General features: G+C 45.4%; 1 protein-coding gene across 1 annotated transcript in view; it reads right to left on the bottom strand.

Moving 5' to 3' along the window:
- EPYC (epiphycan) overlaps positions 1-16,326 on the bottom strand; it is a 194,486-nt gene that overhangs the window by 45,389 nt on the left and 132,771 nt on the right. The window contains exon 5 of the mRNA XM_069228805.1: positions 380-582. Coding sequence (XP_069084906.1) covers positions 380-582 — 203 coding nt within the window. The remainder of the gene's footprint in view (positions 1-379; positions 583-16,326) is intronic.

Raw genomic sequence — 16,326 nt, 5'->3', positions numbered from 1 at the left:
CAAGCTATCTGTCAGAGACACGCTTTCCCTCTGTTATTGGATTGCATGCCTGACCCCTAAAGTCATGGGTTGCCAAGCCAGTGCTAAAAGCAATTAGTAGCAATTAATGGACAGTTGCTGCTAGGCATGGGTAATCATAATTGAAGTCTATGAATAACTGCTAATAATTAGGATACTTACGATGTATCCTGATAAAAGTATCATGTTACTAATTGTTTTGGTTTTATAAGAAATTCACTTAAATAGAATCTAAAAATAATTCATTTGACATCGTATTAATCAAAAGTGAAATAGGCAAAACAATTAAAAACCAAAGAAATATGAAAATTCTCTGTTTTGCTAAATAACACCCCTTGTTTTTAAATCGCTAAGCACTTACCTTAAATGTTTCTTCTTTAATTCCTTTTCGACCAAGCCTATTGTGGCTCACATCAATAAATATCAAAGTGTGAGGCAACTCTGGGAGCTGCCGTATCCTGTTGTCTCTTAGCACCAGCTCCTCAAGATTGGGAAGTCCCCTGAAAGCATCTTCATCAATATCAGTTATAACATTGGATGTTAAATCAATCTTCTTCAGATTGTCTGTCGGAAAGATGACAAACTACTATTAAAGATCTACAAATTCTTGTTTAATATACAAAAGTGACATTAAACAAGTTTTCAATGCATACAGCAGGAATGCAAACAAAGATTATTCCATTAATTCACCAATCTGCATCATAAGCAACATATGTGTTGGAATTTGTCTTACAAAATTGTGACTTCAACTCTGGGGAAAAGTATAGAGACTGACACAAAAACTTAGGTATGCCAAAATTACACTTATAAAGGCAAAAGGGAGCCGTTAGTTGTGCTTGGGAGGATTTGCGCATCAAAGTGTCGGCTCACAGTGTCAGTTTTGTTACTTACATTAGTGAGTATTCTTGTATTACTGCTATACAGAATCATTCCCCATGCAGTCAACTTATCCATCTACAGTCAATGTCAGAATGCTATTGTCCTCACTGCCTCATTTCCATGTCCTTTGTGCTACTATGTAAAGCGCCATAACATAACAATGTTCATCAATTCTTATGTATGAACATAGCTCCATGGCCTTTCTCTGTACCCCTCCCATGTCTTTCTACTTCATGTCTTCCTTTTTCCTCTCTTTCCTGTTGTATCTCATTTTTTTTTTTTTTAGTTTTTTAAACTTTTTATTTCAGTTTTTCTCAAAAGCTTACACAACTTTACCATGGTAAGTGTACACATAGCAGCACTTATTTAAAGTTGAATTACACAGTTTCCTCACATCCTCTGCCGGCTGGCACAGAGAGGTTTTATTCACTCACAATACATATTTATTGTAGAAAATTAAATTTTCCATCGTGGTCCGGACTGCAGGCCCAGCAGACTTTTCCTGCAACATTCATTCCTGCAGAGTACCACTCCCTCACTGCACTCCTCTTACTACTCAGATTACATCTTGGGTATATTGCCACTCAAGAGGCCCCCAATCTAGCAACAGAGGGCACAGGCCGGGGACCAGTGTCTGTCTGTTCCACTACCTCCATCTGTTCCACCATCTCTCCCCAGAGCTCTTGATCTCGTTCCACATTCATGTCAGTTCTCACCATTTTCAGCCTGCATTCCTCTGCCATAGCCCATTTCTGCAGGTCTGCTAACCATTTGTGTACCACTAGAGGCTCATGTGTAGTCCAATGGATAGATATACATCTTTTTGCTAATACCATTCCCAGCTAAGCAAACATTTGTCCTATCTTCTTCCCATTTTTGGGGTGTGGGTGGGAGGAGACCAAAAAGATAGTGACAGACTGTTAGCTCAATTTGGGTGTTAGTGACCCTTCCAAATGTTTGTACTACCTGTGCCAAACAGGCTCCTAATCTGTGGCAACCCCATGTCATACATAAAAAGCTTGCTGGGATCCTGCCTTACCTGGTGTAGTCCTCTGACTGAGCTGGAAATATTCTATGTAGGCACTGAAGCATAAGATAAGCATGGTGCGGATAACAGAACTGAATAAGCCTAAAGCTTGTGTTGCTAGTGTTTTTTTTTACCTAGGCAAATGCTCATTTTCACTAACCATCTGTCAGCTGTTTGTCCAAGTACGAAACTTCAACTATTACAAACTTCTACCATATCTATAAGTCTGTCTCCTTTCACTGCCACACTAAGCCTGGATATGAGGCGACAGCTGGATCCAGGGTTTAATGATAACGTTATATGCGACTCCTCTGACTTCACCCGGAAAGTCGTCCAGTTCTCCTGGACCATGCAGAAAAGTTTGGCATATTGCAAAAACTGTTCAAGTTATACCTGGAACAGATGCTCACTTCATCCATAGCAATGAAGGTATTATTTACGGAGAGAATCCAACTGTGTTGCAACCATACTTCATCCATTAGGGCATGTTCATCAACCACTGTATATGCTAAAAGGGTTTCATTCACCAGATAGGGAGCAGCATAGTAAATGGGGTACTCCATTATATGTTTAATCGCTAATTCCCAAACCTCTGCCACCTGTCGCACTATGAATGGGCAGTCTGTTGGCACCTGAATGACCCTCATCAGGTGTTTTGAAAGGCCATCCTCTTCCACCAGCCCTACCAGCAGTTTTCTTCCCTAATACTGCCCTCTGCACACCATAAAGCAGCATATTGTAGTAACCCAGCCATATAGTACAATTTCAGAACAGAAAGGCTGAACCTGTCCTTGTCAGGACCCAACTTTAGGATGTCCAGTTTAACTATACTTCTCTCACCCATCCATAATAAAGACACAAGGAGGCTATTCAGTTCTGCACACAAGGATCTTGGTATTCCTCAAAAGGAATTCTGTACCGCATAGAGACATCCGGGCAGGGGCACCATTTTACTCAAGGCCATTCTTCCCATCACCGATACTGGTAGAGTATTCCAACAGTTAATGGAAGCACGCACATTTTTGATGACTCAACCAATAATAATTTTGTATCGTATTGGTGATTCCGAGTGTGTGCTACTTAAATACCTAATTACCGGAACATTTGAGTTTCGCAAGGGTACTCCATCTCTCGAAGATCTGCCAGTGCCTGATCCTCTAGCCCAGCCAGAGGGATTAAATCCATCTTGTGTTATGAGCCTGGATGCCCTTTTTCCACCAGTTCTGTCAATGAGTGCTCTGGAGGGTTCAAATAAACAAGGGTGTTATCTGCATATATCGAAAAAATACACATGGTATTCCCTATCTGTATCACCCATTCTCCCAGACGGTGTCTCAGATGGTTCCATCACCAGTGTGAAGAGGAGTGGGCACAGGGGGCAGCTCTGTCATGTGCCCAGTTTGAACCCTCATACTAGATCCAGTGTATAGCAGCCTTATCCAGCACAAGAAGTACGGACCCAGTCCCATTCATTTCAGCATCTCCCACAGATATTCCCAGCTTAGGGTATCAAAAGCCTTTTCAATGTCTAATGGCATGAGGAAGGCTTCCACATTGTCCCTCTGCATCACATGCAATAGCTGCTGTAGGTTCAAGTGTGTCATGAATCCATACTGGTCTTCATCAACCAGAAGAGTTACAACTCATCATAGCTGTGCCACCAGCAGTTTCAAAAGTATTTTCACGTGAAGTCCGAGCATTGACAGTGGTCTATATGACCCCGGGCCATTCAGATCTTCATTGGGCTTAGGGATCATTACAATCAGGGCTTCTTGCATAGACTGAGGCAATTCACCCCATCGTCTAGCCTCTTATAACATCTCCAATAGCCAGGGGACAAGTAAAGCAGAGTAGGTCTGAAAATACTCCACTGGGAGTCCATATAGGCTAAGGATCTTAACGCAAGCCATATCTTGTATGGCAGATGACAATTTCTCCCCCCGCTAATCCTTCTCTAGCTCCTCTCTCTGGGCCTCTGCAAGCCTGTGAATGCCAACCCACTCCAAGAAGCCCATAATTTTGTTTAATAAATCTGTAAAGGCTCCTTGTACACCCTCACCAGATGGTCCTTCAACAATGCATTTATACCAGATTGGACCACTACAATGGTACCTTCTGAATGAAGTAAGGTCAAAATCAACAGAGGTGGCCTCTCCCTTTTACGCAGCCAGGCCAACAGACATCCCAACTTGTCTCCTTCCCTGGGAAGTTATTGTCTGTACTCCTGCCTCGTATGGCAGTCCAGCTGATCTCACATCTCTCCTACCTTGCTCTGAACAGCAAACAGTTCCATACTCATGTCTCCCAATTCACGTGAATGTTGTTGCAGTCAGATCAGCTCTCGTTCCCCCTCTAGCAAGTCCTGTTCCAGCCTTAGCCTAGAGCTGCAAACCTTCAAGAGCCTCTCATTCCATATCACCACTGTTAGACCCGCATCCTTGGCATGGTTTCCCTGACTTTTCGCCTTCTGACCTCCTGTTTTGCTAACCTCATTTTTGCAGGCTTTAGGACTCTGGGCACTTTACCACTGCTGACTAGTGCTAAAGTGCATGATAACATTGGCTTATCCACAATTGATATATTTAATTTGCTTATGAATCCCTAGTAAAGTTCACTACCTGTGCCAGGGCCTGTAAGTTAAACATTAATAGTGGGCTTGCACTGATTGTGCCATCTACTGCAGTAGCCCTTCAAACATGGCTCAGGCCTGCATTGTAGAGCCTGTGTTTGCTTTTCTAAACTGCCATGTCAACCTGGCAAGTTGACCCTCTTGCCAGACATAAACCTTCCTTTTTAATACATATAAATCAGCCTGAAGGTAAGCCCTGGACAGCCCCAAGGGCAGGGTGTAGTATATATAAAAGGTTGGACATGCACTTTTTAGTTTTACATGTCCAGGTAGTGAAAAATTCCTAAATATGTTTTTCACTACCGCAAGGCCTATTTCTTCCTTACGTTAACATTGGGATTAGCTTATTACATTTATAAGCGTAATTTCTAATTGAGAAAAGATAAATATTTTGAGTATGGTGCCTCTGGACTCACGATTTAAAGTCACAACTTAAGGTAAAGTTGGATTTTAAGTTGCAAGTCTGAAAATGCCAGATTTAAACAATTGGTATTTTTTTACCTTAACCATTTTATCATGAAGTTAGTCGTTAGGCACATACTCACACTTATTTTTGCCAATTTTAGCTTAGATCTGAGGCCTGCCACTTGACATTTTATTCCTTTTATTATTTTAGTGAGCTATCATTTTGGTGGTGAATTTTATTTTTCTTATCCTTTGTCCTTCTCTGCATCAAGGATACATGTTATAGGTTCCCAGGTATTGCCTTTTCAGAGAGTACAGTGTCATCCTTACACGGAAAGAGACATGTCAGGGCAGTTGCTAGAATAACACAATGTTTTTTATAAAACATCAGACTGCCTTAGTATCCTTAGAGGGGACATTCCAGTCAGATTGTCATCTTATCCTGCCCGTCGGCTTTGCAGTTTTAGCAGAAACTTCACCCTTCTGTCGGGGAGGAGCATTTCCAGCAGACTAACCAACTTCTCCTTTTCCTTTAGCACAGGTATGGAGCTTGTGCTACACTCCCAGGACTAGATGGGCGGATTAGGGGCATCACTGCTCCTTGCTCCCATGTAGGAATCTTAGTTGTGTGTGTAGGAATATTGGTATTGCTCTAGTGACAAATATGGTGGGACTGTTTCTATGTTCCACTTTCTTGTTCACCATCTAAATAGTGTCTGGTTTCATCATTCTCATAATCTCAACTTCATGCCTTTTTACATAGAATGCAATTGCTTCAATAAATCCTATTGAACCAAGATATGCTTCTGCTTGTCTTTTAATGTATGAGACTTGTGTAACTGAGAGAATGGGGCACAATCTTTTTCTACCATGACTTCCCCAAGTAATCTAAAAGTGTCATGCGATGGGCTGCCACAAATCACTTTTACCGACGGTATCTGTAAGGTGCTGCTAGCTGTCTGGAAGGGTTAGGTTGACAGCTGCCACAGAGCTTGGGATCCGACACACTCCCCCATGCTCAGTGGTGCTGCTGCTCAAAACTCAGCAGTCTCATTATTTTGGTTGGAGTATTACGACAATTCTGTGCCTTTGACTCTCTCTGAATACACATCTGGGCTGGTACATTCCCTCTAGACATCTACACGTAAAGGGAGCTTAGGTGTGACGGATAGGCCATCCACATCCTGATGGCCCATTCACATCCTGATGGATCATCCTCAGCAGAATGGGAGTGAGGAGCTGCTGCTTGCACCTGGAAGAGCTGTTCTTGTCCCCACGAAAAGAGCTTCATATCCCTCTGTGATGAGTCTGGTGCCAGAACAGGAAGGGCAGGGAATTTGTGAAATACAAAGGTCTCTCTTTGAAGTCTCCTCCACTTCAAAGCCATAACTGGGTATAGGTACTGGACCCCTGACACCACCAACAAAGTACACTTCTTGACCTGACTACATTCTGCCAGGAAGGAGGATTGCTGTGCTGCTGAAGGGACCGTTACTTTGCTGGACACTGCTGGACTTTGCCAAACTCCTACTCTGATGTGCCTGACCAGCTGCCTGCTGCCCTCTTTATCTGGGAGTGAGAAGGAATGGACTTGCATATCTACATCCCCAGAACTGCAGTAGTTTCAAGGGCTTGCTGGCTTGCCTTCTGCTCTGAAGTCTCAGGAACATCAAAGACTTCACTCCATCCTGCAAACTTTGCCTGCTGCACGTTGTGTTCCACCAAGTATGCTAGTCCAGTCCTGGCCCCTTAGAAGTGGGTATAATGTGCTGCAACTGCAAAGTACACCCATCGCCATTGATGCGCCAGTCCAGAACCTATGTAATTGCCCTTGACGCCAATGCATATCCACTGCCGCTGAGGACAAAGACATTGCATTGCAGGCTGCACAGCTTGACGATGGTACATTGCTTACATCACTAAAGAATTGCCAAAGACGCATGGATTGAACACCTTGGAACTGATGCATCACCTACATCCAGACGAATCAGAGACGATACATGCATCGGTCTCCGTCAAAGGCTGGTCACTGTATCCGACCTACACTCCATCGCGTTCGGCCTGAGTTTTCAGATTTCCCCCTGTCTAGTGCGACCAGATAACCCTGGTTGGCACTTTCTGCTTTTAAGCACTATATTTGAAGATATTCTTTAAAAAATAATATCTGGACATCTACTTATAGGAGTTTTGACATTTTGGCTTTGTTTTGTTTATTAAATTAAGTTCCAGTCTTCTAACCAAGTGTGGTATCTTTTTGTAAGGGGTCTTCACTGTTTTACTGTTTTAAGTGGTGCACAAAAACTTTACACATTGGGGCATATTTATGAGGCCCTTGAACCTCCATTGCATCATTTTTTTGTGATGCAACAGTGGCTCAAACCTTGCACTCACATCTATGAGGCCACAGAAAGCCACTCTGCATAGCTTTGAATGGCCTCATAGATATGGAGTAAGACAAGGCATGGCAAATTGCTGTGTTGCCTTACTCTGCCCAAGTGAGAAGTTCCATGTGCTTTGCGGTGGGTGTTTCCATGCACTACCCATGGATTTTGATGCATTCCCAGATTTACAAGAGCTTGCAAACCTTGGGAAGCGGCAAAACTTTACATCTCTCCGGGGGAGGCACAACAAATAGAAATATATTTATTACTCCTCATTGTATTCTGCATTTTGCAAATGGGGTCTTTGATTGGCAGTCAGGTTGCCCCCTGTCCAGGCATGGACCCTCACTCCAGCCAGGGCAAAGGAGAAACACACCTGGTTAACCCCCGCTAACCCCCTGGGCAGCTTGGCATCTTAACCCAGGCTCAACCCAGAGACAATGTGTATAGTATTTGTACCAATATACATAGTAATACAGTGAAATACTACAAAATGGACACCACACATGTTTAGAAAAATGGCCAATATTTATCTAATAGCTTATATTTCTCTAAACAAAGCGACAAAAATCCAATATACACAGGCAAAGTTATGAATTTTTAAAGATTTTTAAAGATTAAACTTCAGTTTAGCGCATAGAAACACAAATACTTCGAGTTGGTGATATCACGGCCTCGTGACGGACTCATTCTCAACAATCAGACGCCAATGGCACTGGTCATGGAGTCACACAGACCCCCAGGTACAGTACCTTGTGAAAATAGGGAAACAAGCCAGTGCACGGAGTCGGGGATCGTGGTGTCGCTGCGTCCAAGGTAGCATCCTTTCCAGTGCTGTGGAGCGAAGGAGTGGAGGCGTCACGAAGAGGCGTCGGGCTCTTGCTGCGGACCAGTGGAGGTGAGGTGGTGTCAGTGCGAAACATTAGATCCGAGCTCTTCCGGCAGAGTCTATGTCTGGAGGTCATGATGTGGTGCAGCAACTTCCATGTAGTTGCAGACTTCAGTGAGGCTGCAGAGGTGTCGGGCCTGCAGGGCCGTCATGCTTCAGCAAGGACCACGGCTTCAGTTGCAGGCGGCATCATAGGATTCGGCAGCGGCGTCAGTCCAGAGTCGTCCGAAGTCGGTTCACATGGTTTTTCTTGGTTTTTCCACCAGCTTCTCCTTTCAAGGGCCCAGGGACTGGATTAGGCACCACTTGGCAGGGCAGGAGTGTCAGTAGAGAGTCCAAGTGCTGGCAGAGGAAGTCTTTAAAGGGGCAGCACATCTCCTTAGCGCTTCAGCTCTTTTTCTTGGCAGAGGTTCCTCTTGGTCCCAGAAGCAAATCTTGAAGAAATCTAAAGTCTGGGGTTTTGGGTCCAATCTTATACCCCCTTGTGCCTGTGAAGTTGCCCCACTTCAAAGAAAAGTCTCTGTTGTTTACAGGAGCCTGCCTTGCCCAGGCCAGTCCCCAGACACACACCAGGGGGTTGCAGACTGCATTGTGTGAGGGCAGGCACAGCCCATTCAGGTGTAAGTGACCACTCCTCACTCCACTCTATCCCAGAGGGCTCATCAGGATATGCAGGCTACACCCCAGCTCCCTATGTCTCTTTCAAGAGGAGATTCACAAACAGCCCAACTTTCAGCCTGACCCAGACAGGGAATCCACAAACAGGCAGAGTCACAGAATGGTCCAAGCCAGAAAATGCCTACTTTCTAAAAGTGGCATTTTCGAAACTAACAATCTAAAAAACAACTTTACAAAAAGATGCATTTTTTAATTGTGAGTTCAGAGACCACAAACTCTATAGTCCTATCTGCTCTCAAAGGGAAATTGCACTTAAAAGATATTTAAAGGCAACCCCATGTTAACCTATGAAAGAGATAGGCCTTGCAACAGTGAAAAACTAATTTGGCAGTATTTCATTGTTAGGACATGAAAAACACATCAGTACATGTCCCACCTTTAACATACACAGCACCCTGCCCCTGGGGCTACCTAGGGCCTACCATAGGGGTGCCATACATGTATAAAAAGGGAAGGTTTGGGCCTGGCAAGTGGGTACACTTGCCAGGTCGAATTGGCAGTTTAAAAACTGCACACAGAGACACTGCAGTGGCAAGTCTGAACCATGTTTACAGGGCTACTCATGTGGGTGGCACAATCAGTGTTGCAGGCTCACTAGTAGAGTTTGATTTACAGGCCCTAGGCACCTCTAATGCACTTTACTAGGGACTTACCAGTAAATCAAATATGCCAATTATGGAAAAGCCTATTACACATACAATTTCACATACGGAACATTTGCACTTTAGCACTGGTTAGCAGTGGCAAAGTGCCCAGAGTAACAAACACAGCAAAAACAAAGTCCAGCACACAGCAACAACCTGAGAAGCAGAGGCAAAGGGTTAGGGGAAACAATGCCAAGGATGGCAGGTCCAACACTACAGCACACATAAAAAGAGGAAAAAACCTCCCAAGAATGTTTTTGTGCAGAAAGGTGCCCCTTACTACACAAAAACAATCCTACATGCTTGGGCCATGGTGCAAGGGTGCCTGCATTGGCACTAGGCTGCCAAAACGGTGACAGCACAATGGGAAAGGACGGGAATGCACCGTATTGCTTAAATACAGCACATTCCTGACCTTTCTCTTTGACACAGGGCAACGCAGCAAGGTGAATATGGGCTATTGCCTCCTAGGTAAGCCTGCCTACTATGTGTCAAGCTACCAGAGGGTGAGCACAGGTTAATTTATGGTGTACATTTGACTTACCCTGACTAGGATTGTGGTTCCTGCTTGAACAGAATATACCTCTGCCAACAAAAAAGCCAATTTCTAACAACCAACTTCAGTGCACCCCACTCCATATCCCGAAGTGCTGTTGAATTCCAGTTGGTATCAAAATAACCCATCAACACCTCCTCGGTCACCACCATATAAATGGGATCCTGCAGCGCTTGGGGGTGTAGTCACCATAGGGGTATCATAGGTCACTTCCCTCCCAGCCCATATTCCAGCATCAGTGGAGCGCTTATAAAGACTAACTGTGCCTCCCCAGTCATAACACTATAATACCCCCTCCCTTAAATTATGAAATCAGCTGCATGTGCAGCACTTTTGGTGTGTAGAAGAAAATAATAGACCTCCTTCCCTTAGTAAGTTAAATTGTATAGTGGAGGTGAGCTATGCTCCAGATCTAACCACCGGGTGATCGGTCCTTGGCACACTCTGACCTCGATTGACCCTCCGCAGTACTCTCTACACTCTCCCCTCATGAGATCACCAGACACCTCACAACTCCAAACACACACCGCACTTAATCGTCTTTCAAACTCACACACAAGAAAAAACAGGGGAAGGGTGGGGAGATCCGTCCCTCCCCCTCCCATTGCATGCTGCACCAAGAATTATTACAACATGTCTTTTGTTGCGTTAATGTACATCACTTATACTGTTACAATATCACCCCTCCAGAGTCATAACATCCACAGCACCATCTGCATCAGTGACAGTGCAGTACTTACAATCTGTGCAACAAATTTGGTCCACAGTGCTCAGCTGCCCCAGCAGTATAAGCATTTATTTCCATACAGTGCCTAGCTTATGTCCCGGGCAGCTCTGGTGTATCTTCCACTACATCTGATCCACTTTCACTGGAGTTTGAAGTTGTAACTCCACCAAGGCCCTTGCTTTCTCTCGTTCTGACCGTTTGCGCTCCAGGTCAAATGTGCCACCCTCACATACCACAACTAGGGTTGCTGAGCTCCAGGCTCTTCTACGTCTGCCATGTCATCTCCCTGATGATTTGTTCAGCCATTTCCTCTGCAACCAAGCGCAAGGCTCGCCAGGGACAGGCGGGGAAGTTGACTGTCTCCCTGAATCTCCAACCAGTACCACACATCTTCAGCTTTAGTGTAAAAGTAAGAGCCCCCCGTGTATTACTTTCAGCTTTGCTGAACTTGCATGTAGCATGTACTTTAGGCCCATTGCCTTTAGCTTTTGTTTGACTCCCCTAATTGTCCTAAATGTTTGTCGCAGCACTTGCTGCATGTAATCTGGAAAGATACGGATAATGCAGTCCTCAAAGGCAGAATCTCCCAACTGCCAGACTGTCTGCAAGATAAAGCGTGCACACAGTAATTGAGAGTTTTATTAATCATTGTTCTCAGTGGCCCTCCCAGAAGAGGAGGTGGCTCCAGCTCACCGTGGGCTCACTCAACCACAAAAACAGGGACAAGGGGGTCACAGGCAGCGTCACCCTGACCCATTCTTCAAGTTGGAACTCTGGAGCTGTTCCCTCCGTACCCTCTCAAAACTCCACGAAACACAGGTTGCAGTGCTGAGAGAGCCCCTCCGCATCCTCATCTTGATTTTATAGTTTAGTGTTTACATTGTGAGTCTGGCAACCATTGCTCTGAGGGTCATAACCTCCTCCTGCTGCTTATTCACTTGCTGTTCAGTTGCAAAAGACCACTCAGCTACTTTTCACAAGTCAACATGCAATAAGTTCATATCCAGTGAGTCAATCTTAGCCTACAGGTTAGCACTTGATGCCTTAATCGCTGCAAGAAACTGAGTCCCTTGTGAGGTGCTGTGGGTCCTGGAGTCCCCCTTGTGCTTTGCCACCAGGACACTCCCTGTTTCAGAGGGCGTGTATTGGTCAACTGTTTTTGCTGGGTGCCCAGTAGCACCCTATCTTTGCCCATCTTCAAGATAAAAGTAATCCCTCTTTGCATGTCACAGGAGTAGGTCAGGCTGAGAGCTTGCACAATTGTGCTGGTCTCAGTGCTCTTCACCAACTTGCACAACAATCTCACAGTGAGGCACAGTCCAGGGTAGGAGGGGTCCAACCCTGCACTCTAGAAACAGAGAGTTGCAGTGCACCAATTGGAGCCCAGCTCCATGTAGATAGAGCAAACGTGTCCTCTCACTGAGTGGTGCATTGTGGTGCCCACCGCAGGTTGCTTTTGTAGGCCATGCTCCCACCGCTGAACTTTTCATCATGGGTCCCTGGGGAACAGAGGGGCAGCCACCTTCATATGCAGTCCTCTCAGCAGTATCCACTTCGCCACTCGTGAGGATACCTTCACCAGCAGCTCCCAAGCAATTCTCCTGCAGCAGCCCACCAGGCACCTATTTACTCATGTCTGGTGCCTCAGAGTGTCCAGGCTCCACAGGGGGCAACACCTACCACATTCCTCCTGAGACAACTCCAGTCAGGACATTGCCGACTCACAGTGTCCCAAAGTGCATCCAAGGCACATCAGAAGGTGTCCACACTGCCTCGGTTCCTCTGCAGGCACTGTCCAGCGCAGGGCTGCAGGTGCCTGACCCAGTGCCAGCTCAGAAGGTGGAGGGTCCACCCACTTCCATCAAGCTCCCACTGCTGCCGGTCTCCCTCTTCAACAGCTTTGCAATTAAATCACATTTCTGGCAGCCAGCCGCCTCCTTGCTCACTGGCACTTCACTAGCAAGGGCCGCCACAGTCAACCGCAGATCAAGCGCTGCAGCTGACACCTCGCTTTCTGCTGCTACACCCATGGCTCACCTGCCAGGCAACAAGCAGCTTACAGGGGAGGCACTTCTCACTCTGACCTCTACCACAACAATCTGGTCAGTATTACGGGAGTCCCACAGCAAGTACTCATACTGCTAAGCATTGGCAGTTTCCTTTTTGCCTGTTTGTCTACTGCAGCATGCACACTCAGGGACTACAGCAGTTCTTGTACTTGGAGCCTCCTCCAGAAGGCCTACAGTGATGGTGTGTCACCTCCCACTGGCAAAGCCATCAAAACTATGGTAAACTGTCGTGGCAGAGCAGCAGGATTATGAAGGAGAAATTTTACGGGCTGAGAGCTCCTGTTGAGTGCTGGTGATTGGCCATCATTTAAGGTGCATGTGACTGTGTTAGTTACCTAAAGGTGAAAGGCCAATGAAAATACAGACAGAATCGTTTTGTCCTTCTTAACCGTCTTTGCCCCACGCTTTACACTGCACCCGATGCTGCTGGAATCACCTGTATCAATCAGAAGTGACTTTCACGGCTGTCTGAGGCTGTCAGTAGAGAATATCTTTGAACTGGGTGGGGCACGGCGTGCCGAGGGACCACCATGATGCATAGTGTCTGTATCCTACCCTAGAGGGTCGTGCTACACTGCAGGATGTTTTCAAGTGCTGCTGCCAGGCTCCGTGAGATCACGGGCACACTGCTGTGGGCGCTGCTTGGAAGATGGTTTATGACATCTGAGGGAAGACTAGCAAACACTTTTAGAAGTGTGCGCTCGGCCGCTGGCGTGAGATTGGACTACAGGAACCCCACACGTATGACTGGAGGCAGGAGAGTGGATGTAGCTTTATATCCTGCCTGCAGTCAGACAGTGTGAGCACCCTCCCTGCCCTCCAACATACATGGATTGTCTGCCAGTGCTGGGAGCTACTGAGGCGGGCCAGGTCTAACGGGCTTTGCACACACTCTGGCAGCGACCCACCTGACCTCCTCAATGTCAATCGTATGCATGTCCCCCAATTCACTTGGGCACTCCGCCAGGTCTTTCGAAGATAGTGACATGACAATCATTGAAAGTGCTATCCAAAGGGCCATAATATAACATGGCTTCAAACAATGTGAAAAATAATCTTTGTTGCTGGCTAGCTGTCCGGATTTAGATGTATTGTCTTAAGGGGCACAATGCCTGAAACAATTGTTAGATTCTGACAGGAACTGTAAATTGAAGAGTACGACGAAGAATTGAGGTTCACGGCAGATTTACTGTGCACATTAGCATGCTTTGCGAAGATTTCACTAACTCGGTAATAAGTGCACCATTCATTTGTAACGTGACTGCAGGCATCAGTAGCCTATCATGGATTCATCTTGGAAAACAAATGTCCTAAACAACCGTAGCAATCCTCATTTAGCACTACAAGTGCTTTACTTCTGCAAATGTGTTCTTGGCAAAGGCGCCAGCCCCCGACACTGAGCCGGTGCATGTTTCACCTCATTCGCAGTCTGCCGCCCAAACAGGAGGCATACATTATGGAAGCAGATCGACGAGTACAGGAATGTGAGCAGAGTGAAGGAGGGGGTGACATAAAACTGCTGCAGACTGTGCTATGGAAATAGAAAGACGGAGTTTGTTGTTTTGAGCTCCTTGTATATTGCGACTCGTGGGCTTGTCTGGGGGCCACATAATTACGTAACTAAAGCATTTTAATGCGGTGATGTAGACACCTGCACTGAACTGCGTTAGTCTAACTCCTGAATGCGTGGTACATAGCAGGACTGGTGTACCCACATGCTGTGCTCTTAGGGGCCCCGTGAATGTACTAGCAAATATATTCCAAACAGACTCATAACTGTACCTGCATTTTCAGCAGTTTATCCAAGTGTTTTCGACAATGTACAAAGAGGGCTAGGTTATACAGAGGGAGAGGGCCATTGAGAGAGGACCATCAGAAAGAAAAACATATCTTCTTTCTGCATGAAATATAGCAGAGGTACTTAGTTAACATCAACCTGATTTGTCTTACTCAAGTAAAGCTATACGGGTACAATGTTATTTCACCAATTAAAATATAGTAATCTTCATCTGCCCATCATTGCTTTTCAGTATGCTTAAGGATGCATGATGAGGGCAACCCTACCTACTGGACTGAATAAGTTGACCAATTGCAGAGGCACAAGATCCCTTAATAGCCAGCTATAACTCGCTAGTAACCATCATTTCCGTTCATTACATTAAATATATTTCTCACTAGAGGAAAATGTGACACTGCTGGAAATGTCTTATTTTGCTAATCCATTTGCTTTTTCAGAATTTAAAAGGAAAACAGCTTCTGGCAGCACAAGGGGCCAGATGTAGGAAAAAAGCAATTTGCGACTTGCAAATTGCGAGTCCCTGCGACTCGCAATTTGCAAGTCGCAAATTGCTATGCAGTACGGTGTCTCAGACACCGACTGCAACTCGCAATGGCGTCGCAATGACCCACCTCATGAATATTCATGAGGTGGGTCGCAAATTGCGGCCCCATTGCGAGTATAGGCACTCGCTAACATGGAGGCCTGCTGACGTCAGCAGACCTCCATGTTAGCGACCTGCTTTTAAATAAAGCAGTTTTTTTTTTTTGAAGTGTAGCCTGTTTTCCCTAAGGGAAAACGAGCTGCACTTAGAAAAAAAAACGAAACCTTTAGTTTCGGTTTTTTCAGGGCAGGGAGTGGTCCCTTGGACCACTCCCTGCCCTGAAAAAATATTTTGGGCTCCAGTCACAAACTGGAAGGGGTCCCATGGGGACCCCTTCCAATTTGCGATTGGGTTACCATCCACTTGAAGTGGATGGTAACTGCGATGCCATTTGCGACCGCATATGCGGTCGCAAATGGTATTGCATCCCAATGCGACTCGCAAATAGGAAGGGAACACCCCTTCCTATTTGCGAGTCTGAAATGCATTTTGCGAGTCGGTAACGACTCGCAAAATGCATTTCTGCATTGGGATACGCGTTTTGCGACTCGCAAACGGCAAATTTTGCCGTTTGCGAGTCGCAAAACGTTTGCTACATCTGGCCCCAAGTGTCTTACAGCAGAGAGCAGGCGCAAAACCTATGAAAACAGCCTGCATTAAAGGAAGTTAAAAAGTGTCAATTGAGTATGGCCTTATGGAAACATTTCAATTATAATATCAAAGCCAACTTTCCTCAAACGAACTGTATGAATCCTACAGCAGTCACAGAGAAATTAGTGTTGCATCACTCAGCAGCCATTTCGGGGTTTGTGTTTTCAGAAAATTGTATCATGCCAGGTTAATCTTAACTATCATTCTAATGTGGTATCAACTTGATGCGAGAATGTCGCTTTTAAATGGAAATGTAAGTCACCTATTACATCATGTTATGCACATAACAAGCAATAAAGGTAACCCTACAATAAAGCCCAAATTATGATAAAAATGTTGCTCATTTTCAAAACAAAAAAATGAATTGTCATTTGGCGCTCGAATAATATAAG

Source organism: Pleurodeles waltl, chromosome 4_1, assembly GCF_031143425.1.
Source record: "Pleurodeles waltl isolate 20211129_DDA chromosome 4_1, aPleWal1.hap1.20221129, whole genome shotgun sequence".
Taxonomy (NCBI): Eukaryota; Metazoa; Chordata; class Amphibia; order Caudata; family Salamandridae; genus Pleurodeles; species Pleurodeles waltl.
This window is presented reverse-complemented; position numbering and strand designations above follow the sequence as displayed.